At 45.7% G+C, this 26368-nt stretch overlaps 1 protein-coding gene across 1 annotated transcript in view; it reads right to left on the reverse strand.

Annotated features, from left to right (window-relative positions):
• The window catches only part of VSNL1 (visinin like 1), a 189012-nt gene that overhangs the window by 91086 nt on the left and 71558 nt on the right, over nucleotides 1-26368 (reverse strand). Inside the window, exon 2 of the mRNA XM_068280271.1 lies at nucleotides 18112-18280. Coding sequence (XP_068136372.1) covers nucleotides 18112-18273 — 162 coding nt within the window. The 5' untranslated portion in view covers nucleotides 18274-18280. The remainder of the gene's footprint in view (nucleotides 1-18111; nucleotides 18281-26368) is intronic.

Consider the following 26368-nt stretch of genomic DNA (forward strand, 5'->3'; position numbering starts at 1 on the left):
TAGGTAACTATTTATGTATTTTTTTTTTTTATTGTAATTTTTCTTTTTCCATTAAAAAATGTATTTGGGTAATATTTTGGTGTGGGAAATAAACAGTTAATTTTTAATGTTATTATATGTGTAAATTGTAATGTAAGAAATATGTAGATGTAGTTTTACTATTTGGCCACAAGATGGCCACCTTGAGTTTTTTTTCTCCTTGTGCTTCTCGCTAATCGGAAGCACAAGGAGTACGCGGAAAATTTTATTTGCAGAAAGACTGAAGCCTCTAGTAAGAGTGCTTCGGTTTTTCTGCTGGGCACATGGATCGGTGATCGGGAACCATGTTCCCATTCACTGATCCCAGGGCTATGTCCGGGCAGCAGAAATGGTTAAAGTTGACAATTATTAAGGCCTCAATCACAGTGGGACGTTAAAGCTGCACGTTATAAAAATTTATAACGCAGACTAACGCACAGCAATACAAAGTCTGTGCGACATTCACAGTGCACACGTTGCGTTGTGTGTAACGTGTAGCAATATTTACAAAGTGCTGCATGCTGTGCGTTTAGCAATACATTTGCTGCATTATGTGTGTTGCACATGCTCAGTAATTTTTTTTTTTAAATGTAACGCATGCGCCGTTTTCGTTCTATCAGTAGGTGACGGAAACGGCTCACCAAGAGACACATAACGCAGTGCAAAATAACGTCCAATTTCATAACCTACTTGCGCTGCATTAGGGGACTTTAACGTCGCATCAAAAGCAACGTCCCAATGTGAAAGAGGCCTTAGGGGTCCCAGGAGGGGGCATAAAAAATAAAAATAAAAATCGGGGACCATTCAGAGGTTCCCCCTACTGAGGTAAGTATCTAACTGACTTCTGAGTTACTTAAAGGGATACTGTAGGGGGGGGTCGGGGGAAAATGAGCTGAACTTACCCGGGGCTTCTAATGGTCCCCCGCAGACATCCTGTGCCTGCACAGCCGCTCACCGATGCTCTGGTCCCGCCTCTGGTTCACTTCTGGAATTTCAGACTTTAAAGTCTGAAAACGACTGCACCTGCGTTGCCGTGTCCTCGCTCCCGCTGATGTCCCCAGGAGCGTACTGCGCAGGCACAGTATGGTCTGTGACTGTGCAATGTGCTCCTGGTGACATCAGCGGGAGCGAAAACACGGCAACGCAGGCGCAGTAGTTTTCAGACTTTAAAGTCTGAAATTCCAGAAGTGAACCAGAGGCGGGGCCAGAGCATCGGTGAGCGGCTGTGCAGGCACAGGATGTCTGCGGGGGACCATTAGAAGCCCTGGGTAAGTTCAGCTCATTTTCCCCCGACCCCCCCCCTACAGTATCCCTTTAAAAAAAAACAAAGTTGTGTTACACATCAGCATCCATGTAGGCATAATCTGCATTTCGAGTTAAAAATGAGATATTGGTCTCTGGGCATCCTTGTGTAGAGGCAGCAAGGTCTGTGTACCGCTGTTATTTCACTTCTTTTGACAGCTGAAGTCTGTCTGTGCAGATAAAAGAGGAACACAAAGACACTGAGCACTGCCCAATCCTTTTACATGACAGAGATATAAAGAAGCCCATTCAGACACAATTAATGAATCCTATCCCTCTTTTGGCTTCTGGTCTATAAATTAGACTTGCGGTTCTGTAAAGTGTGTGGCATGTACTCTCTGTAAACCTTAGGATTTCTGGGCTCAGGGATTGCATAGCAGAAAAGCCTTGTGGGAAAACATGCTCACTAGTATCAGATACCAGCAGCATGCAGAGTTAACCAGCAGACTGGATGCCTCTGTGTCTGGAGGCTTGTGGTGGAGTGTGCAGAGACTGTGTACTGGAGGAAATCATTGAGATGGCAAGAAATGGATGAAAGTCTCAGGCCAGTTTTACACTGGAAACAAGAAACCAGCATTGCAGCCAGGGCCGAATTTAAGCCAAGGCCATAGGCCATGGCCTAGGACACCACAGGATCAAGGGCGGGTGGGCAGAAGACTATACTAGGGGGAAGGGTCACATGGCTGCCAATATTGGAGGGAGGAGGCCTGTGTTGCGGTGTGATGAGCGTATCGCATCGAAACAAAATTGGACTTCGGGGATTACCGTGGCAATGTGCTGTAATCTCCCTTCTGGTTGCAGGCCAAGCAGGAAGTGGCTCTAGCGTTCACTTCCTGTGGCCAAAATTTGAATTGAGCAGAAGTGTATTGAAAAAATCCGCTTCCCCGCATGCGTAACGCAACCCGAACACTGAAAATTTAAAAAAACCTGCATCGTCATAGACTTACATGACTTCCGGTTGCCGCAAGTTGCCCGACAACGCGCTGTTGCTTTTGTAGCTAATCGGTCACTTCCGGCAGACCGCATCGTGCCAGGTAATAAATGCCCCCACATAGACTTCCATTGGCGTAGCGTTATCCTGTAGCAAAACAGGGTAACACAATGCGCCAGTGTGAACAGGGCCTCAGGGATGCAGAAGGAAGTGGTCAATCCTTGGTGTATGTACTCCAAGTGGAGACTTTGACGCAACATTCGAGTGATTTTTTTTAGGATAACTATACTTTCAATATAAGTGCAGTATGATGCCAGCTCCCTTAAAGAGAACCTTAAAGGAATACTATAGATTCACATATTTTTTTCAATTGACACAGGAATGGTTTGGGAAGTGCTGCTAAGTACTGGTGTATACATTTTAGTAGCAACTTCTTTGTTTACTGTTAGCAAAATACATTCAAAGTTTACTGATGCCAAAACTGAGGGCTGACTGAGCCATGAGGAGAGGGGAAATTCCCCTCACACTTGATCAGTTAACTATGTGTAGCTCTGTGTGTGACAGAGAAGAGAGCTCCCAACAGCTGTAGCTCCTGTGTCCTGTGTTTCTGACTGACCTGTCTGAATAGAGCAGAGGAAATGTAACTTTTTGCCGCATATCTATGTGTTCGTAATGCGACAACGCGCATTTTTGTACGTGTTGCGGCTCGCAATAGCGCTAATTACAGTCAGGAATGCAGAGAAAGCTACGCGTGGCCTGGCCTGACGGGCCTGTCGGCAAAAATGAAACTAGCTGGCAGGGGGGGACCAGAGGATTAGTGAGTGGCTGCGAGGGCATAGGACTGCTGCAGGGGGCTGGTAGAAGCCCCAGGTAAGTAAAACTGATTTTTTTTTCCTGGCTTCAGTGTCTCTTTAAGTAATTTACAGGTCTGAATATAGAAATCTGGTCCCTATAAATGTTATGCACCACTCACATACAGCATAGCCATGGATACACCTAGGTGGCACACTGGTCAGTGAAGATCAGCAGCACTGTGATAACATCACTGTTGTTGTCTCTCCTCCTTTACAAATGCTTACAAGTTTATATGATTTGCCCGCTCCAAGCATCTGCTGATTTACTAAGGCCCTGTTCACATTGGAGTAAGAAACATTCCGTTTAGCGGCCCGTGAGGGACCCTAATGGAGGTGAACAGATGCTATGTTACTCAATAGGATCCGTTCACATTGCGTCCGTTCGAACGTATCTGTTTGGCACGTTCTGCAATGATGAGATAATGAATTGTATTTGTAGTACAGCTAACACAATATTAGTAGCAAAGAAAAGAGTCTCATATTAGTAAAGCTAAGAAATAGAACCTTAGTAGCAAAGAAAAGAGGCTCATATTGTTATCCAATACAGGAAGAGTTAAAAAAAACAAAAACAATTATCTATGCAAAAGAGTTTCTCTGAGCTATTCCACCCAACTGGGTCCCCATACAGTTCTGTTTTCTGAAGCACTTTAACAGCCACAAAACAGTGAAAGACAGCTTGAGATAAGGTTTAAGGGCTAGTGCACACCGAGCGGCTTTTTGGGCGTTTTCAGATTCGCTTGCGGTTGCGGATCTGCTTGGTCAATGTATCTCAATGGGGTGGTGCACACCAGAGCGGGAGGCATTTTGCAGAAACGAAAAATGCCTGGGTGAGGCATTTTTTGGATTGTGGATGCGTTTCTGCCTCAATGTTAAGTATAGGAAAAACGCAAACCGCTCTGAAAAACGCCTGTTCAGAGCGGTTTTGCTGGCGTTTTTGTTACAGAAGCTGTTCAGTAACAGCTTTACTGTAACAATATATGAAATGTACTATACTGAAATCCGCTGCAGCAATCCGCAAAACGCCATAGAAAAAGCGTTTCAAAATCTGCTAGCATTTTGCGGATTTGCTAGCGGGTTTTGGTGTGCACCAGGCCTTACAGCAGGAAAGTTCAAAGGGTCATTATGTCTGCGTTGTTTTATAGCTTAAAATACAGAGTGTGGTTTAAAAACTGCAAATCTGACAGCATGATGCAATGTAATAAAAAAAGCTATATAACAAAATCTTTTCTTTGCTACTAAATTTCTATTCATTATCCGTACTACACATACAATTCATTATCTAATATTTTTTTTTACTTCAGGTTTGCTTTAAAGAAGCACTATGGCAAAAAATTGTAAAATTTTAAATATGTGCAAACATAGACAAATAAGAAGTATGTTTTTTTTTCCAGAGTAAAATGAGCCATAAATGGCTTTTCTCCTATGTTACTGTCACTTACAGTACATGGTAGAAATCTGACAGAAGCAACAGGTTTTGGACTAGACCATCTCTTCATAGGAGATTCTCAGAAAGGCTTTTATTCTCTATAAAGATATTCCCTAAAAAGCATTAAAGAGACACTGAAGCAAAATAAAAAATATGATATAGTGAATTGGTTGTGTACTGTGAATAATTACTAGAAGATTAGCAGCAAAGAAAATATTCTCATATTTTAATTTTCAGGTATATAGTGTTTTTTCTAACATTGCATCATTCTATAATATGTGCAGATTACACAACACTCAGCATTCAAAATGATTCTTTCAGAGCAGTCTGTGAACTAATGACCTCTCCTCTGGCAGAGAAAAAGTAAATAGTTCACTAACAGTTGATATAATAAAAGTCAGAAAACAGCCCTCTCCACGACTTTGAAAGTCGTAGAGCTTAATGGCTTGTTTGCATAGAGATAACAACAGGAGTTTCTTAACTCTTCCTGTACTGGAAACAATTAGACTGATGTATCTGACCTTAATGTTTTATTTCTTAGCTGTACTACACATACAAATCATAATATCATAATTTTTTTTTCGCTTCAGTGTCTCTTTAAAACAATGATGCTGGCCAGCCTCCCTGCTCGCTACACAGTTTTTTGGCAGTTGGATAGAGCAACTGCCATTCACTAAATTCCTTTGAAAATAAATAAATCTTGAGAATCCCCCATGAAGAGATGGACTAGTCCAAAACCTGTCGCTTCTGTCAGATTTCTACTACCTATTGTAAGTGACAGCATTATAGGAGAAAAGTAATTTATGGCTCATTTTACTCTGGAAAAAAACACTTACTTCTTTACGTTTGCACAAGTTTAAAATTTTACAATTTAGTGCCCCTTTAATCTCAAAAATATAAATATGAACACAGCCCAGGGATAAGCTCAGCTCTCTGTTACCACTACATGCAGGGTTCATTGACATTCGCTGCCTGATAAAATCACGAGTTCAGATAACGTCTGACTCAACCCCTTTAAACTGACACTGTGAAACACTGCTGAGCGATAAAGTCCCAGCGTCCTCTGTGAGTGAAAGATTCTCTCACCAGTGGAAACGGGCACCAATATTGGGGTCACCTCATACAGGAACCTTGACCTTCAAAGCTTTATTTAGTTCAGAAGTGAGAGCAGACGGAACACACGTCTGATGTGAGGCCAGACAAACATGGCTGTGTCCTTGAAATTCTGGCACACAACCTCTGTCAGAAAGATGAAGAATGTGTGAAAAAATAGCACTAATTACAATAAAAGAGATAAAAATGACTGAAACAAATGGCTTCCTGTACATTAGCCAATACACTGTTTAATACTAAAAGGAAGCTACTCTGAGGGGAATATTAATGATGTAATTGCTGATTCCTACTGGCTCCTGTGCTGATCCTCTGCTTTAAAGTGGGATAAAACTGATATTGTAACAAACGTTGGAGAGTGTAACGATTGGCCACGCAGATCGTGGTCGTGACTGTAACCAGACTGGCAGATCCATGATCTCTGCATGGCAATCGTTTTGGTTTAAACAAAACCAGAAGATCACAATTGGTAATACTGACGTCTGCACCACAGAGTAGAATAATAAATGTGTTTTATTTACAATAATGCAAAGTGTACAATTACAGATCACCATACACATACAATCGTACTATCAAACAACGTGTGGTGCACCACAAATACCAGAATCCTGCCTATCTATCTATCTATCTATACAAATATATACAGCAACAGACAGAATATTTACAACAGTGCATAATCCGAATCATCATACATAAAGGGAAGTCATGCAAGCAGGAGTCAAACCAAGAGATCAGCATCAGGTAATAACGTCAGACAGAGAATGGTCAGGTTAGCAAGGATCGATACCAGGAATTCAGAGTAATACAAGGCAAGGCAGGAACTAGGGAACACAGGATCAAAGGCCAGAGTCACAACTGCAGCAAGAACACGAACGGAATGACCTAGCAATGTGCTGCTAGCAAGTCCATCCTTTTATAAGCAGCACATTGCTCAGGTGACTGGCCAGAATCTTTCACAGTTCCATCTGCTGGTGAGCCGAGGAATTTCACCGCTCCCAGCAATATGAGAGCCAACTGCTGGTAGACAGCGGAATTCCACCTCAAGTTCCTCAGTGCTGCCACCAGCAGGATGGGACAGGCACAGATCGTTACAGAGGCAGCCGCGGTGAAAAACGCTACCACCGCAGCTGCCTCTAGCTCCCTGTTTAGCAATGTTTCCGTGCCTCAGGCGTCTAGCACGCCGAGGACGGATCTGTCAGTTACACATAGAGTTGCTTTGTCGCGGGCGCGCGCGCTCAGACAGGACCTTTATGCGGGGAGGAGGTGCGTCAGCTGACCGGTCGGTCGGCTGACGTCAGAGGAGACGCTCGCCGCTCCTCATTGGCTGATAGGAGGGGGCGTGTCAGAGGGGTCCCCTTTGCTTCATAAGCCTGGCTGAATCACTCGCAACTTGTCTGCTGTTGCGAATACTCTGTGTTAGCGCTCAGACCCTTAGATAGTTCCGGTGTGCTTTGATCCGGGAGGAAACCGGGGATTTCACACAAGATAGGAATTGTTTGATAGCCTTAGAGATTTACATTACTGTGTTATTATTTGTGCATGACTCTGGCTCGTTCTGACTACTCTTCTGCTCTGTGATTCTGTACCTCTGCCCATCTGATCTTGCTGCCGACTCTGCTTGCCTATACCTTCCTGTCTCTGCCTCCCGATTTTGTACTGCATCTGTCTGTCTGTTGCCAAACCCGATCTGTCTGACCACTCTACTCTCACCAGAGGGCCCTTGACTCTGGTGAGGGGCACTGTACTGCTAGTACCCACCAGCTCCTCTGGTGAGGTATTGCCAAAGCTATCAGTACTACTGTTGCACCAATCACTCATTGCATTTGCTGTCACATCAGCTTCTTATATACCAGTATTATAGGTGATTCTGCAGATCACCATATAATCAGGTATATATCTGCATTATAGGTGATAATGCAGATCACCTAATAATCAGAATTCTTCTTTGCTGACACAAATCGTTACAGAACAGCAGACCAAAATGTTTATGGACGCACTGTGTAAACAGGTTGGGGCCTTGACCACAGCGGTGGATAATTTAACCGTATTGGTCAATACCCAACAGACTCAGATCACTCAGCTGTCTGGGGCGGTCCGCACCCTCCAGACTACAACTGGACCAGTGCAGTCCCCTCCTGTTATAGAGTCTAGAAGGCCTATGCCGGGAAAATTTTCAGGGCACACTTCTGATTTTCAGAATTTCAGGAACCGCTGCCTCTCTTACTTTGAGATGAGACCTGTTTCATCAGGGACTGAGAGTCAGAGGGTAACCTTCATTAAAACACTTTTATCAGGGGATTTTACAGACATGGGCCTACAGTCTTCCTAGTGGTCATGAGGCATTATCTTCAGTTCAGAATGTTTTCAAATCAATGGCTATCATATACGATAATCCAGATATCGCAGTCACTGCTGAGAGGAAACTTAAAAGTCTGAGCCAGGGACATAACACCGCCGAGACCTATGCTGCAGAGTTTAGACGGTGGGCAGTATCGGCTAGGTGGGGACAGTTTGCCTTATTAGACTGTTTTTTATCTGGGTTATCCGACCCCATTGTGGATGTAATGCTAAGTCATCCTGAACCCAAGACTGTTGACGATGCAATCTCACTTGCAGTAAGAATAGATCGCCATATTCGTTATCAAAGGCAAGCTCGTGGTAGACGCCCTGTAAGGTCTGTTCCCGTCACCTCTCCTACCCCTTCTCGTCCTCAGGATTAACCGATGCAGGTCGAGAAAAATCGGAGACGGTCGGAGGGGCTCTGTCTATATTGCGCAGAAAAAGGCCATATAGTACAGAACTGTCCTAAAAAGGCGGAAAACTCTGCCAGCTAGGAGTAGCTAGAGGTACTACCCTAGGCGAGCCAGTGTTACCTCTACCTGATAATCGGTTACTACTCCCTTGTTCTATTTCCTGGGAAGATCAAGTCCGGTCTACCCAGGCATTTATAGACTCGGGTTCTGCCGCCAATTTTATAGATTATAATTTTGTTAAGAAATTGGGAATTCCCTTACTCTCCTTAGACAGACAGATTGTCCTCACTGCAGTGGATGACTCTCCACTTCAAGGGAATCATCCCCTGTCTCAGACTCCGAGTTTGTTATGTCATGTGAAGGTATGGCATAGAGAACAAATACAATTCTTTGTACTCAAAATGGCCACTTCTACTGTAATCCTTGGGATGCCGTCGTTGCAAAAGCATTCTCCTCAGATAGATTGGAGCTCCGGCCAGTTGCTTAGCTGGTCCTCCTTTTGCCATCATCATTGTATGGAGAAAGTTGCTGTTTGCACCACCAAGATTCAAGTAGAAGGGTTACCTGCACAATATGCTGAATTCGCTGATGTTTTTTGTCCTAAGTCGGCGGACAAACTTCCTCCACACAGAAGTTTTGACTGCCCCATTAAGTTAAGGCTTGGTTGTATGCCCCCTAGAGGTCATTTGTATAACCTGTCCGCTCCTAAAAAAGTCGCTATGCAGGACTACATTAAAGAAAACATTGCCAAAGGTTTTATCCGTCCTAAGTCTCCGGCCGGAGCAGGATTCTTTTTTTGTTCAAAAAAAAGGACGGTGGGCTTCGCCCCTGCATAGATTATCGAGAACTGAATAAAATTACCATAAAGAATCGTTACCCACTCCCATTAATTGACGACTTGTTCTCCCAGGTTACTGATGCATGTGTCTTTTCTAAACTCGATCTGAGAGGGGCATACAACCTGGTACGCATAAGGGAGGGTGACGAATGGAAGACGGCATTTAACACACCTGACGGGCACTACGAGTACCTTGTTATGCCCTTCGGGTTGTGTAACGCTCCTGCTGTCTTCCAGGAGTTGGTCAATGAGATTTTCCGAGAGGTCCTGGGACGATTCATCCTGGTATATCTGGACGACATACTGATTTTCTCACCCAGTCTAGCTAAACACAGGGAGCATGTGAAGTTTGTCCTGAAAAAACTGAGACAGAATTCTTTATATGCAAAAATTGAGAAATGTCTTTTTGAGGTGTCGGAAGTTCCTTTCTTGGGGTACATCATTTCAACCTCAGGACTCTCCATGGACCCCAAAAAAGTAGCTGCCGTTTTGGAGTGGCCACAGCCCATGGGGCTGAAGGCACTCCAAAGATTTCTTGGCTTTGCCAATTACAGAAAACTTATCAAGGGATTTTCTTCTGTAGTGTCACCTCTCACTAACCTCACCAAAAAAGGAGCTGACACTTATAATTGGTCACCCGAAGCACATTCTGCTTTTTCATCTCTGAAGAACTTGTTTTGCTCTGCCCCTATTTTGCAGCATGTTGATGTCACTTGTCCCTTTATAGTAGAGGTGTACGCATCAGAGATTGGGGTCAGGGTTGTGCTGTCTCAACACTGGGGTTTCCAGAGTAGATTGCAACCATGTGCTTTCTTCTCACGTAAATTCTCTCCCGCAGAGAGAAATTACGATATCGGTAACCGAGAGCTGTTCGCCATTAAACTCGCGTTTGAGGAATGGCGTCATTGGCTCGAAGGGGCAGAACATATGATTACAGTCTATACTGACCACAAAAACTTGGAATATATTGAAGGGGCCAAGAGGCTTAGTCCTCGACAGGCCCGCTGGTCATTATTCTTTTCAAGATTCAGATTTATTATTACGTATAAGCCAGGGAGTAAAAATATCAAGGCAGATGCCCTGTCTAGATGTTTTGAGCCAGAGACAGTACAGCCACCAACTCCTGAGAACATACTGCCCGAAAAAGTTGTCGTGGCAGCCACCGAGACCTGGGAAGATTGGTCGCTTACTTTGGGGCCTTATCAACAGGATATTCCCAAGGAGAAACCTGATGGAGTTCTATTTGTGCCACTTCATTTGCGGCTGCAAATTTTACAATTGTTTCATGCACATAAAAATGCAGGGCACCCTGGGGTGGCCAGAACGCAGGATTTACTGTCTAGGTGTGTGTGGTGGTTATCACTGGTCCTAGATTGTAGGGAGTTTGTCAGAAACTGTACAGTTTGTGCCAGGAATAAGCCATCCAGACAGGCTCCTGTGGGCACCATTCAGTCATTGCCAGTACCTGAGGAACCATGGACCCATTTGTCCATGGATTTTGTGGGCGAACTCCCCAGGTCCGAGGGAAAAACAGTCATATGGGTGGTAGTCGGCAGGTTCAGCAAAATGTCTCACTTTATTTCACTGGACGGACTCCCCTCTGCCCAGGAACTGGCGGGTCTCTTCATTCAACACATTTTCCGCTTACATGGCATACCAGAAAATGTGGTGTCAGATAGGGGAGTCCAGTTTGTGTCTAAATTCTGGAGAGCTTTTTGTCTTCATCTCGGAATGAACCTGTCATTTTCCTCCGGCTACCACCCACAGACCAATGGGCAAACTGAGAGGGTTAAGAAGTCTCTAGAGCAGTTCCTTAGATGCTATGTGGCTGACGCGCAGTTAGAATGGGCAAAGTTCTTGTCATTCACAGAATTTGCACATAACAACCTGAAAAGTTCCTCTTCAGGCTTTTCTCCCTTTCAGGTGGTGACAGGGAGATCTCCCAAATTCTCTCCATTGCCAGTGGTGTCTTCTCCTTTTCCTGCTTTGGAGGAGTGGCAGGGATCTTTTAAGGAGATTTAAACCATGGTCAAAAGGAACCTGGAAAAGGCCTTTCAGACCCAGAAAAAGCAGGCTGATAGAAAGCGATCTGTGGAGTGGGACTTTGTACCCGGAGACATGGTGTGGGTGTCTACCCGACATCTGGCGCTGAAACAGCCATCAGCAAAACTGGGTCCCAGATGTATAGGTCCATACTCTGTGTCCAAAAAGATTAATAATGTCACTTATGTCATTTCACTACCACCCAGTATGAGAGGTGTTAAGTCATTCCATGTGTCTTTGTTGAAGCCGGCTGTGCATGTGGATTCCTCTCCCCCCCCCCCCCCCCTGAGATGATTGATGGGGAACCTGAGTATGAGATTGAGCGGATTTTGGATTCTCGGCGGGTGCGTAACTCGGTACAGTACCTTGTTCATTGGAAGGGGTATGGGCCTGAAGAGAGATCTTGGGTGCCGGGTCATCGCATGCATGCTGAGGAACTTAGGAAAAAGTTTCATGAGTTGCATCCTGAGAAACCAGGCAGGATGTGTCCGGAGTCCACGCCTCAAGGGGGGGGGGCACTGTAACAAACGTTGGAGAGACAGCCGTGGTGAACAGCGCTACCACCCCAGCTGCTTCCAGCTCCCTGTTTAGCAATGTTTCCGTGCCTCAGGCGTCTAGCACGCCGAGGAGGGGTCTGTCAGTTGCACATAGGGTTGCTTTGTCGCGTGCACGCGCGCACAGACAGGATCTTTATGCGGGGAGGAGGCGCGTCAGCTGACCGGCCGGTCGGCTGACGTCAGAGGAGACGCTCGCCGCTCCTCATTGGCTGATAGAAGGGGCCGTGTCAGAGGGGTCTCCTCTGCTTCATAAGCCTGGCTGAATCACTCGCAACTTGTCTGCTGTTAGCGCTCAGACCCTTAGATAGTTCCGGTGTGCTTTGATCCGGGAGGAAACCAGGGATTTCACACAAGATAGGAATTGTTTGATAGCCTTAAAGAATTACATTACTGTGTTATTATTTGAGCATGACTCTGGCTCATTCTGACTACTCTTCTGCTTAGTGATTCTGTACCTCTGCCCATCTCATCTTGCTGCCGACTCTGCTTGCTCATACCTTCCTGTCTCTGCCTCCCGATTTTGTACTGCATCGGTCTGTCTGTTGCCGAACCCGATCTGTCTGACCACTCTACTCTCACCAGAGGGCCCTTGACTCTGGTGAGGGGCACTGTACTGCTAGTACCCACCAGCTCCTCTGGTGAGGTATTGCCAAAGCTATCAGTACTACTGTTGCACCAATCACTTATTGCATTTGCTGTCACATCAGCTTCTTATATAGCAGTATTATAGGTGATTCTGCAGATCACCATATAATCAGGTATATATCTGCATTATAGGTGATACTGTAGATCACCTAATAATCAGAATTCTGTTCTTTGCTGACACAAATCGTTACAGATATAACATTCAATAAAATACAGTTATCATATTTGTTTTAGTGCACATGTAATATTGTCTGCCTACAAATTACAAGTTCCCAAAGTAGAGTTTATCTGCTCTGAAAGCTGCCATCACATTGTATTTCTTAGCTGCTGTATTTACATATTTAAAATCTATCTAGTGATCAATTTTCAGCTCTTTCTGCTTCTCAGCTCAGGTTCACGTTTGTATCTAATAAAGGAATGTAAACAAAAGAGAATGTTGTCACCTCTTTGGATGCGGCCAGAATTTGCCCACTGAAGGAACGGACTTTCCACTGAAGAACAAAGTGCTGTATGTACGGTAACTGTTTGAATGCTGTTCTGCTACAATCTTTTTTTGTGGTAGTAGACTTTAAGGTGTAAATAATCTTTTAGAACAAAGAGGAAATGCTGAGCTTCATATCACTTTAGGATCTTTTTTTATAGGGTGCATATATGTCCGTCATGAAGTATTTTGTGCGGTCATGAAGTATAGTGAATGGGACTCCTGATACTCTTGTGCCTTAGGTGGGCAACCCTGTTTTAATCAGTTTTTCTCATTTCTCTCCCTTGATTTCCTCACTCTAACCAATAACTTTATCAATAAATCTTTTCTGTGGTGGCTAACCTCTAACCCCCCCCCCCCTCCAAACTTACACACTGATGCCCCACCCTATCCCTCCCCTCCAAACTCTATTATTAGCCCCTTGCTAATCCCTAGCCCTATCCTACCCTCCTAATGTTACCACTAAGCCTACCCTAAGCCTATAAATATTAAACAAAAGTGAAAAACGTAGCATAAGTTTCCTTACTTGGTAGCTCACCCTGCTACTTAGTCCTTCCATCGCTCAATGAGGGCCCGTTCGCACCAGGGCGATTAGCAGGTGATTCCTTCCAATTGCCGAAGCGGTAGCGCTTCTTAAAGCGCTAGCATAATATAAAGTATGTGGCAGTGATCTCACTGCTGCCGATCGCGGGTAATTCGCAATTAGCGGCAATCACAAAACGTGTTGCCAGCAGCATTTTTGGGCGTTTAGCATGCTATAGAAGCACTAATCGTGATCGCTCCAAGAACAAATTTGTTCAGCGATTTTTCTGCGTTAATCGCGGAAAAATCACCCGTGCAAGGTTTTGTGATTCTCAAGTGTGAATTGGTCCTTAAAGAGACTCTATAACAAATTTTTCAGCCTTAGTTCTTCTATCCTATAAGTTCCTATGCCTGTTCTAATGTGCTCTGGCTTACTGCAGCCTTTCCTAATTGCACTGTCTCTGTAATAAATCTTATCTCCTTTCCTCTGTCGTGTCTGTCGGGCTAAGGCTTGAATGTGTGGAATGTGCAGGGCTGCTTGTGATTGGATAGAAGCGATACACACCCTCTGCAGGCCCCCTGCACACTCTGTATGACTCACACACTGTTTATGTGAGCCTATCACAAGCTGGTTAGTTTGTTTGTAAACACTGCCTAAAACTGAATTACAAGCCAGGATTGCAGCAGAGAGTGGCAGAAACAGCACAGAGGGGCACAGGAGAAAATAAGGAATAGAATGGTATGCTTTTTAGTGTAAGAATATTAGAGTACAGATTCTCTTTAAGTCTATTTCTGCTACTACCTTCCAGCAAAAAACAGTACTGGGATTACCCAACCTTTTGAAATTTTGCATAATTTTTGGAAAACTCGTTATTACGGAAAGCTATGCAACATTTCACGTAATTACAGCCATACACGGATTTTCGAAATTATTAAAGTGTTCATGAAGAGATCTTCAGAATTACGAAAATATTCATAATTACCAGTATTTTTTTATGATTACATTTTTCATGTTAGTCATAATTTCGTGTAATTTTTTGTAAATATACTAAATTACAGAATCACAAAACACAAAATTATGATTTAACATAAAATTTCGACTTATGAATTTTCTGATAATTACGAAGGACAATTTTGTGTCGTAGTTGCAAATTTTGCTTCAAAATGACAAAAGAACGAAATTTCAGCTCATCACTAAACTTGTGTTGCTGCACAGTACAGGACCAGACAAGAGCCTGACGCAAAGCTGAACACACCTTGTTCTGTGATAGGAACAAGCAGTTCTTCTCAAAGTCAGCAAGCTATCACCTTTGTGCAAGATACAGTCATTATACTCCACTACATTACAGTTATAGCCCATTAAAATGCCTCCCCCTCTCCTCCCCACCTTACAAGGACTCCAGTCCTCAAGGTCAAGGTCCGAGGTTTTCGGAACAGCTCAAATTAATTAATGGGACTGAATAAGGAAGGGTGTGGTTCAACAAGTAGAACACATTTCTCCATTTCTCAGTCCATCCTGAACACCAGCATGTATCTGGCCCTCAAAGACTGGAGTTTGATACCTGTGCAGCATGTTCATTATAGACATACTGAGAAGAGGCAACGCCAAGTCGTCACAGCACACGTGGACCGTCATCTTTCCAGCAGCAGGAAGACCTCCAGAATCATACATATACATAGACAGATGTGAGGAGTAGACAAGACAAGACAAATAACATTTATATCGCGCTTTTCTCCTGGCGGACTCAAAGCGCCATAGCTGCAGCCACTAGGGCACGCTCTATAGGCAGTAGCAGTGTTAGATAGACTTGCCTAAGGTCTCCTACTGAATAGGTGCTGGCTTACTGAACAGACAAGAGATGAGATTCGAACCCTGGTCTCCTGTGTCACAGGCAGAGCCCTTAACCATTACGCCATCCAGCCACGGTGAATGTTAAAAGTTGACCAAAAGTAGGCAAGTCCTTTGAAGACTTCATAAATTGTGTGTCAGCATTAGCTAAAGTCTCCATGGATTCAGCCGAAAGTATGACTCATTCCAAGCTAATGTGAACACCTTGTTCACATATTCTATAATCAAATTATTGCAGTGGCTGGACAGTGTACTGGTTAAGGGCTCTGCCTCTGACACAGGAGACCAGTGATCGGATTTCAGCTCTTCCTGTTCAGTGAACCTGCACCTACCTATTCAGCGAGGAGACCTTGGGCAAGACTCAAGGCTTTATAGGATACGGCTTATAGAACACGCCCTAGTGGCTGCAGCTCTTGTGCTTTGATTCCACCAGGAGAAAAGCGGGATATAAATGTTCTGTGTCGTCTTGATGAATGTTGCTGTGGAGAAGTACCGTTATAACAAACTTTATGCAACCGTGCCTGGGAGCGTCACCAATAAGAGAGATTCATCAATCTCTGTCTTCAATCGAAAGCCAAGAAAGGTTCACTCAACTCCATGCACATCGCCATTCACATTGCTTTACTGCATAATTCTTCTTCTTTCATGCGAAGGCACATTTGTCACATGCCGCGGGCATCTGATGCTATGTCTCTCTGTGACTGTGATTGCCTAAGTAGGAGTTCTGCAATAAAGCAATGTGAATGGCTATGTGCATGAAGAGGAGTGACCCTCTCCTGGCTTTCACAAGCTCTATGGTGACATCATGGTCTTTATCATGGTGGCGGTTCCATTGCCCATTCATTGATTCCAGTATTTCATGCTTTTACAATTCAGGAGCTGCAAACCTGCTGTAAGTCCTTTGCACCTAAACCAGAGGATCTTTGTACATATTTAAATTAAATAAGAGGTTAAAATAAACTGATGAAATAAACAATTGCATTTATCCTCCTACTCCTAAAAATGCCCATTTTTATTAGCTATCCAATGGTTATATTTTATATTTAAACATTTACGAAGTATCGTAGATTGAACTTTTTGTTGCTTCTGCTCAGTGGCAGTCTATTAAGTGTCTCCAAGTTAACGTTATTAATATGTTTTTTACTGCACATACAAATCTTTATCTCATCATGTCACCTCGAGTACACTTTAACCACTAGCTGACCGCAGAGCCCCAGGACTGCTCCATGCCGATTGGCCTGAACGGCCTTCTATGGGGCTAGCAGGAGATTACGCGTGCCGTTGCACACGCATTTTCGCTTGGAAGGTGGAGCTCCACTCCACCTTAAGTCTCCCAGCGGCGATCGCCGCTCGGAGACTGTTAGACGGCGAAACTGCTGTCTAATTAGGCTGTACAGCGCTGCGATCTAAGGCAGCGCTGTACTAGGGACAGCCGTGTCACATGTTTTTTTTTTAAAATAAAGATAGTAAAATTTATTATAAAAATAAACATATAAAACAAACACTGAGGGAGCGATCAGACCCCACCAACAGAGAGCTCTGTTGGTGGGGAGAGAAGGGGGGGAATCACTTGTGTGCTGACATGTACGGTCCTGCAGCGAGGACTTAAAGCTGCAGTGGCCTATTAACAGAAAAATGTCCTGGTCTTTAGGAGTGTTTAACACTGCGGTCCTCAAGTGGTTAAAATGACCAATAATGTTCATTCATTATTTGTAAAGGACCAATATATTGTGAAGACACAAATAGAGAAGAGGACTTTTTCTTCATCAGGCTTAGCTATATTATAATGGAAACAATTGCATAGTAAGAGATCTCTGATCTGGGATCCAGGATGACTTGTCTTGGGTGGTAACTAATGGAGAAAAGAGCCAAGTAAATGCTAACCGCGTACGTTAAAAAGGGGCGCTGGGAAAAAAGGGCGCCGGGTTTTTAACGATAAGCATGGATAACGTTTAAAAATGTATTGTACTGTATTTCGTTTAAAATTAATGTTTTTTAAAGTTATAAATCATTAAATAATGTGCATTAAATCGGCAATTGTAAAAACGTTAATCTTTCGTTTAAATACTGAAACGTATAATAACGTTTAAAAAAAAAAATTACTAAGTAACCCTCCCTGTACCTACCCCTAACCCCTAGACCCCCCTGTTGATGCCTAAACCTAAGACCCCCCCCTGTTGGTGCCTAAGTAACCCTCCCTGTACCTACCCCTAACCCCTAGACCCCCCTGTTAGTGCCTAAACCTAAGACCCCCCTGTTGGTGCCTAAACCTAAGACCCCCCTGTTAGTGCCTAAACCTAAGACCCCCCTGTTGGTGCCTAAACCTAAGACCCCCCTGTTGGTGCCTAAACCTAAGACCCCCCTGTTGGTGCCTAAACCTAAGACCCCCCTTTTGGTGCCTAAACCTAAGACCCCCTGTTGGTGCCTAAACCTAAGACCCCCCTGTTGGTGCCTAAACCTAAGACCCCCCTGTTGGTGCCTAAACCTAAGACCCCCCTGTTGGTTTTTTCGTTTAAAAATAATGTAAAAAAAAAATATTGTACTGTTTTTCGTTTAAAAATAATATTTAAAAATGTATAAATCATTAAATAATGTGTAATCATGAGAAGCAGTAATAAAACATTAAATCTCCGGGCGCTGCTTTTAAAACGTTATTTTTCTCCAGCGCCCTTTTTTCCTATCGGGCGCCCATTAAACGATATTTATTATAGGAGTGAATGGCGGCGCCCGATTTGTCCACTAGCCTCAGGCGCCCGAATTTACTGTTACCATGCTAACCTACCTTTACATAGAGCTGCTGGAACTCATCCAGGTTCAACCGGCCGCTGGGGCAGTCCTTTAGGAAGCCTTTATACCACTGTTTGAGTTCATGTTCATTAAACTCTGTGCTCTTCACCAGATCTTCCATCACCTCAGGCGCCAGTTTGCTGTTCTGTTTCCCCATTTTGCTTCTGAAAAGAAGAACAAACCTCGGTTTACTACACAAGCAATTTGAGCCAGTTATACTCTCAGCAACATGCACCTGAGAAAGTGGCTTCGACAGGCATTGTCCAATGCTTCATAACATTATTTATAGTCTAACACCTTGTGCCGTTACCAGTAAGAGTGCAGAATGTTTTTTTTTTAATTGCTGGTTCGCAAGAAAATCGAATAGCAATTACCATCCTGCCCGCCTATCCTTTCTATACAAGCACAAATGTAAAAAAATACAGCAAGACCAATTTTTGGGACCTGGCCAATTCAAAATGAAATCACACTAGTGGAAAGGTGTTCAAACAATTTACATTGTAGAGTCTGTGTCCTCGCGCTTTACAAATTGCTAATGATCTGTAAAATGCAGTAAAGCCTGTAAAGTGGAAAATGGCCTTCATAGCCAATTTTTCCTCACAGGCTGACAACAGAAAAAAAGGGAGGTACCATAGGCTCTCATTATAAATGCCGGGATTTGCTGCAATGAGAGTAAATTTGGGCTCAGAAAGGCGCCTGATAAAATAGCGGGCCTGGAGTCTTCCCGCTATCTGCGCCCACTACGCAAAGCAACAATATGGCATAGCAGGAAGGCTCTGCTCCCGCTATTCTATTGGATGCCTCCCTGCGCCCAAATTTGCTCTCACCGTGGAAGGATAAAGTTTAGGCATCACTAGGGGGGTGTTAAGCACTACCAGGTGGGGATGGTTACAGCGAAACTGGGAAGGGGGACTAGGGTTAGGTGCCCAAAATTTTCGTCAAGGAGAGCGCTTCGCCCGCTATGCAAAAGCCACAATTTGCACAGCAGGGCGACTTTATCAGGCGCCTCCCTGAGCCCAACTTTACTTTCTGAGGCAGAGAGGGAGGTTAAGGGGGGGGGGGGGCTTGGGTTAAGCGTCACCAGGGAGGGGGGGATGGTTAAGGGTTAGGCGAAACGGGGGGGGGGGGGGGGTTTAAAGGTTAGGGATAGGTAGAAGGAGGGTTCTGTGTTAGGCATCGGTAGAGTGATGGTTCTGTATTAGGCATTGGTAGAGGGACGGTTCCGTGTTAGGCATCGGTAGAGGGACGGTTCTGTGTAAGGCATCGGTAGAGGGACGGTTCTGTGTTAGGCATTGGTAGAGGGACGGTTCTGTGTTAGGCATTGGTAGAGGGACGGTTCTGTGTTAGGCATCGGTAGAGGGACGGTTCTGTGTTAGGCCCCGTTCACACTTGCGGTTTTGTCAAAACCGCACCGGATGTCCGGACCGCACCGGAGCCGGACCGGACCTGATCCGTACGGTTCCTATCCGGATCCGGTCCGGATCCGGTCCGTTTGCATCCGGTTTCCGTGCGGTGTGAACACGGTTGCGGTCCGGATCCGGTTTCTTAAGGAGATAACATCCTGTAAATACCTGGGGTCTGGGAGGTCAGCAGAAGGGTCTGGGGTCATTGTTGGAGACAGGTGGACGTGTGGAGACCATCCGTGGATACAGAGACTGCAGTTGGGACCATGGATCCAGGCATTTTTTACTCGTAAACCTGGGAATTCTCTCCTTCCTGTTGTTCGCCTCCTCGTTATCAGACATCAGACATGTTGCTGCCAAAACGAGCTCCAGCATGAAATCGCTGCTGCCCCACTCTTTGAACGCTGGGCCCATGTGGTCCCCATCCAAAATGCATAGGAAGTGGGGTAGAACGTCCGGTTTTTGTAGCCAGTGTGTTGTGCGCTCTCCGGCTCTCATTGCTTTGTATTGGCCGGATGGTGCAGTCCGGCTCCGCTCCGGATACGGCTGCCGGAGGAGCCGGACCAAAAAATAGCGCATGTTGGAACGGACGCCGGAGTCCGGATCCGGTCCGGCTCCGGTCCGGCAGAACGGACGCATGTGAACGGACGCATAGGCTTTCATTGCTATTGCCGTGCGTCCGTTCCGTCCGTTCTGCAAGCGGTCCGGCTCCGGCACGGCGATTCCGGACGGCCACCGCTAATGTGAACCGGGCCTTAGGCATCGGTAGAGGGACGGTTCTGTGTTAGGCATCGGTAGAGGGACGGTCCTGAGTTAGGCATCGGTAGAGGGACGGTTTTGTGTTAGGCATCGGTAGAGGGACGGTTCTGTGTTAGGCATCGGTAGAGGGACGGTTCTGTGTTAGGCATCGGTAGAGGGACGGTTCTGTGTTAGGCATCGGTAGAGGGAGGTTCTGTGTTAGGCATTGGTAGAGGGACGGTTCTGTGTTAGGCATCGGTAGAGGGACGGTTCTGTGTTAGGCATTGGTAGAGGGACGGTTCTGTGTTAGGCATCGGTAGAGGGACGGTCCTGAGTTAGGCATCGGTAGAGGGACGGTTCTGTATTAGGCATCGGTAGAGGGACGGTTCTGTGTTAGGCATCGGTAGAGGGACGGTTTTGTGTTAGGCATTGGTAGAGGGACGGTTCTGTGTTAGGCATCGGTAGAGGGACGGCTTTGTGTTAGGCATCGGTAGAGGGAGGGTTCTGTGTTAGGCATCGGTAGAGGGAGGGTTCTGTGTTAGGCATCGGTAGAGGGACGGTTCTGTGTTAGGCATCGGTAGAGGGACGGTTCTGCATCAGGCATCGGTAGAGGGACGGTTCTATGTGAGAGTAGGGTTAGTCATTGTAAAATATCGGTTTACAAGTTTTAGCCAATTGAGCCAGATTTGCAGAGCCAGACTTGCTAGGGTTAAAACTTGGTGTTAGAGCACGCATACATTTTCCTCAGGTAAGCACAAGTTTAAGTTTACCAATACTTTAATATCGGAATTCAGTAGAAGAATATCACTCATTTTAAGGCTATACTACTAGAGGCAATCCCTGCCCTCTTTTCTTCAGGCGCCTTTTTTTTGCAGGTACGCCATAAAAATATCCCTGTGTCCTACTAGGCAACTAGATTAATTCTTAAGATTACAGCGCTGCCCTCCACGCTATCCTTGGATATTTATAACTATACCATTAATATAAAAAAGCCCATTAGCCTGTTCCATAGAATGCCTCACAGAGGAATGCCATTATGTGAGCTCTGTGGATTGTGCACTAAGCATTACCGTGTGTCAGGGGTGCCTGCTAATACACTCACAGTGCCAGACTGATACTCCCCAGAGTTACAACCATCAAAGAGTATTCATTTCCATCACGCTCCTCACATCTCTCATATCATCCATTTAGTCTCTGCATATCCTCGTTAAGCCTGAAATAATTTATACGCTGGCGATGCGCCACTCCCGAGGTCTGGAAGTCTGCACTATCACCAATGCATTTCTACACAATCAAACCTTAGTGATTATATTACAGGAATTGTCTCCATTGACCACTAATTAATTCCTTGAATAAATAGTCACACATTCCAGTTCCCCAGTGGTCCTAAAGGCCCATACACACGTCGGATTTCCGTCAACGACGGGCCGTTTGAACGTCCCGTCACTCAGTCGTTCGCCCGCTAAATTTAGCGGGTGAACGACTGAACGACGGGACGTTCACACGACCCGTCGTTCACGGAAATCCGACGTGTGTATGGGCCTTAAAAGCCTTGAAATTGTGTAACCTTTAACCAAATCAGTACTTGCACAATGATATGGGAAAAGCTACAGTTATGGTGCATACACACGCACTATTGTAACAAACGACGGGTCCGTCAGACCATCCCACTGGGCGGTCGTTCTGCCGACAGTAGTACATAAGTACAGGCTGTCGGCAGACTGATAAGACGGTTTTCGACTGTTCTGCGTGGCGGATCAGTCAAAAACAGTCTTATCAGTCTGCTGACAGCCGGTACTCACTTACTACTGTCGGCAGAACGACCACGCCGGGTCGAACCTGTAGTTTGTTACAATAGTGCGTGTGTATGCACCTTTAGGGTGCGCACAAACATAAAAGTCCAGCCGCCAACTCGACTCCTGGGGGATATCTTTGTTCTTTTGTTAAAGAATGCTGCTTGCCTGGCCTTTAGCACTTGATAAAGTTCCTTTGGATTAAAATGTTGTGTTTCTGTTATCTAGTGCAGGGCTTTTCAACCTGTGGTACGCATACCACCAGTGGTACTTTGCTGTTGGCCAGGTGGTACGCACCAGGTTTGCCTGCCACTTAATTGCCTACCTGCGGCATGTCTTGGTCCCATCCTGCCTCCACAAAGTTTGGCTCACTCCTCGCTGTGAGGCCATGCTGCATACTTCAGACCTCAGATAAGTGGAGAAGAGACCAGACATCACCGCCACTTCCTGTATTTGACGTAGAAGCGCCGTCACTGTGCACCGTTTGCCTGGCTGTCTCTTCACCGTGGCTGGGTTACTGCTGACCTGATGTCTGAACTATTCCTCAGGGCAGCACAGCGAGGAGCGAACGAAGGGGAGACAAATTTTGTGGTGAGTTGGAAACGACCTACCGTATTTTTCGGACCATAAGACGCACTTTTTCTCCCCCAAAATTGGGGGGAAAAAGTCACTGCGTCTTATGGTCCGAATGTTACAATTCAGATCAGGTCTAGTCACGGTAGTTGCGGTAGCATAACAAGCGCAGCCCTACCCGGGCTCCTGTTTTAGCTAATTTGCAGTCCCATCTCCCCACTGGCTCACCCGCTCAGAGTTTAGAGTGTGTAGTTGTAGCCCTGACCCCCCGCCCGCTCAGAGACCCGCGGTGACTTCGCTGCCCACAATATCCCCGCCCGCTCAGAGACCTGCGGTGACTTTGCTGCCTCGATCCTCCCCGCCCGCTCAGAGACCTGCGGTGACTTTGCTGCCTCGATCCTCCCCGCCCGCTCAGAGACCTGCGGTGACTTCGCTGCCTCGATCCTCCCCGCCCGCTCAGAGACCTGCGGTGACTTCGCTGCCTCGATCCCCCCGCCCGCTCAGAGACCCACAGTGACTTCGCTGACCCCAATTCCCCCGCCGGCTCAGAGACCCGCGTTGACTTTGGTGCCCCCGATCCCGAAGCCAACTCAGAGACCTGCGGGGACTTCTCGGCCCCCGATGCCCCCGCCCGCTCAGTACTGCAATGACTTACTATTGCTGTCTGGTCCGCTGGCGCGCTCGATCAATGGCTCCCGGTATTTGAACAAGCTTGTCCCCGGCGCATCACAATTTGAATTACAGAACATTTGTATTGAAGGACCCGACAGTCTCGAGGGCGGGACCAGGCGCTGCCTTTGGACCAATCACTGCACTCGCTCAGACCTCAGCGAGTGCAGTGATTGGTCCAAAGACATAGCATGGCCCGCCCTCGAGACGTCCGGTCCTGTAATATGAATGCCCTGTAATCCAAATATTCATCTTTGCCGCGCTGCATGGAAGCTGAGCGACGTGGGGATCGCTGTGTAGCGCCGATGACTGGCAGCCACTGATGGGAAGGAGGCAGCTGGCGAGGGACACAGTTTACCCATAGACATTGTCTGCATCTGCTGCCAATTGTGTCCTCTGCCCTCCACCACAGATCTCACCAGCTCTGCACAGCTGGGCTGCAGCCACATTTTGGGAACGTCTTTCCTCCTCCAGCTGTGAGTACATTTGAGAACATGGGGACTGAGGAGGAGGTGGGGAAGAGGATGACCTAGGGGGACAGAGGATGACCCAAGGGGAAAGAGGACACTGCAGAGGTGGACAGATAAGGACCCAAAAAAGCAAGAGACAGAGGATGACACAGGGGACAAAAAAGGGTGCAAAAGGTACAAGGGCACACAAGACGTACAAGGGGTAAAAAATAATTAGAGGGAAAAAGGTCCATAAGATGCCCCTGCACCATGGATGCACCAGGTTTAGTATTTATTTTTTTCCTCTGTTTTTTGTCCACTAAACCTAGGTGCGTCTTATAGTGCGGAGCGTCTTATGGTCCGAAAAATACGGTATATTGAAGCTCTGGATCATTAAGAGGTTTCCCCCTTCCTCCACGGTAGAGGGGATCCAGTGCTGGGGCCCCCGTAGGTCTTCTTCTCAGGGTTTGTCAGCGTGTGCGCATGCGCAGTAGTGGCCCTCTACTAGGGTTCCGGCAGAAACAGCTGAGCCTGATTGGGTCTGATCTACTGCGCAAGCACACTGGTGGTATATGAAAATTTTCAAGCAATAAATGTGGTACAATTAGTGAAAAGATTGAAAAGCCCTGATCTAGGGTACATAATTAAAGTGAATCCGAGATGAAAAACTAACTATAACAAGTAACTTGTCTATATATCTTATCTAAAGTTTAGATTGTTTACACAGCAAATCTAGCTGCAAACAGCTTCAATAGCATATACTTATTTCTTCCTGTGATACAATGACAGCAGCCATGTTCTGCTTGTCACATTACACACAGGCAAGCTGCTCTGCATCTCCACCCCTCAGCCTGTGAAAACTTAACTCCCCTCTCTCCCTCCCTCCTCCCCTCTGCCTCTAAAATCTCTGGCTAGTAACCTCCTCCTCCTGCCCAGACTGAGCTCCCATAAGCCCTTGCTACGTGTCTCAGAGTGCCTAAGCACTGGAGGAGCTGTGGGCGAGGCTTGTTTAGTTTATAGGGAATTCGAGTATTAAAACAACAACAAAAAAAATGATTTAGCTTGAGGATTGCCCTATAAACTATATGAAAGGAACACAATTATGCAATGAGTAAAAGTTTATCTCGTATCCACTTTAAAGTGTCCCTGTAGTAAAAAGTAGTGCCCCAAATTGGTACTTGCCTAAGTAGAGGGAAGCCTCTGGATAATTCAGAGGCTTCCCCTGCCCCCCTCGCCGTTCCAGCGATGGGACCCACCAAAGCCCAGTGACAAGGACTTGCAGGTGCAGATAGATCGTGCCTACACAGTAAAACGGAGCCAAACGGGCTCAGCTATTTCCGCCCAGCAAGAGTGATGGTACCTTGCTAAAATCTCACAGGTTTGCTTTAAAGCAGATTCCTCAATTCCAGGTGGAGCCCCAATCATCTGCTCATGCTTTGGATTTTCCAATACAGGTGTTTTAAAAATGTTCGCAATGGTGGTTCTTTAGGATGCATGTTGTTCCTAATAATGAATGGGAGGAGGGCCTTTGTTATTATGGAACTTTATAAGGCGCTAACATATTGCACAGTTCTGTACAATAGATAGGGGAGTCATTACAACATTAAGCATAGCATTAATGTGCCCATACAATGACCAACAGACAGATCTCCCTCTAATCAACTGCGATCAGAGAGAGATCTGTTGGCTGCCAATACACCACAGGCCATTTCCCAATCGATTTCAGTATGAAATCTCTCGGGAATTGGCCTTGGGACGCTGCAATCCCAGCCTTGCTGGCCCCAGTGCTGTACCCTAGGCCCATATGCAATTAACTTTTTCTTCTGAGTTTTCCCCTAAGTGATATTTTCAAAACTTGTCAAAAAATCCTTTTTAAACACCAGCAAGCAAGAACATTATCAAAATAAATTTGGTAGTACTTTTTCAATAACGTTAGGGTGCTTCCAAACTGGAGATAACAATATCTTTGTTTGCATTCCAATGTTCCAGTGTGACAAGTGAAAAGGAGCTCTCTGTGAAGCTCCCTGTGCTTCAAGCACACAAACAGCTCAGAACAGCTAATTTTGTTTTATCAGTCCACAGAACACTACCACAAAAGTTTTGGGATAGTGTTCTGTGGACTGATGAAACAAAATTAGAACTGTTTGGGCCCATGGATCAACGCTATGTTTGGAGAAGGAAGAACAAGGCCTATGAATTAAAGAACACCTTGCCTACTGTGAAGCATGGCGGTGGGTCAATCATGCTTTGGGGCTGTTTTGCTTCTGCAGGTAAAGGGAAGCTTCAGCGTGTGCAAGGTACCATGAGTTCTATTCAGTACCAGAAGATATTGGATGAAAATGTGATGCAGTCCATCACAAACCTGAGGCTTGGGAGATGTTGGACCTTTAAACAGGACAATGATCCTAAGCATACCTCCAAGTCCACTAGAGCATGGTTGCAGATTAAAGGCTGGAACATTTTGGAGTGGCCATTGCAGTTACCAGACTTAAATCCGATTGAGAACCTCTGGTGGGACTTAAAGAAAGCAGTCGCAGTGCGCAAGCCTAAGAATGTGACTAAATTGGAGACTTTTGCCCATGAAGAATGGGCTAAGATACCCGTAGATCGCTGCAAGACACTTGTGT

This window comes from Hyperolius riggenbachi, chromosome 4, assembly GCF_040937935.1.
Source record: "Hyperolius riggenbachi isolate aHypRig1 chromosome 4, aHypRig1.pri, whole genome shotgun sequence".
Classification (NCBI taxonomy): Eukaryota; Metazoa; Chordata; class Amphibia; order Anura; family Hyperoliidae; genus Hyperolius; species Hyperolius riggenbachi.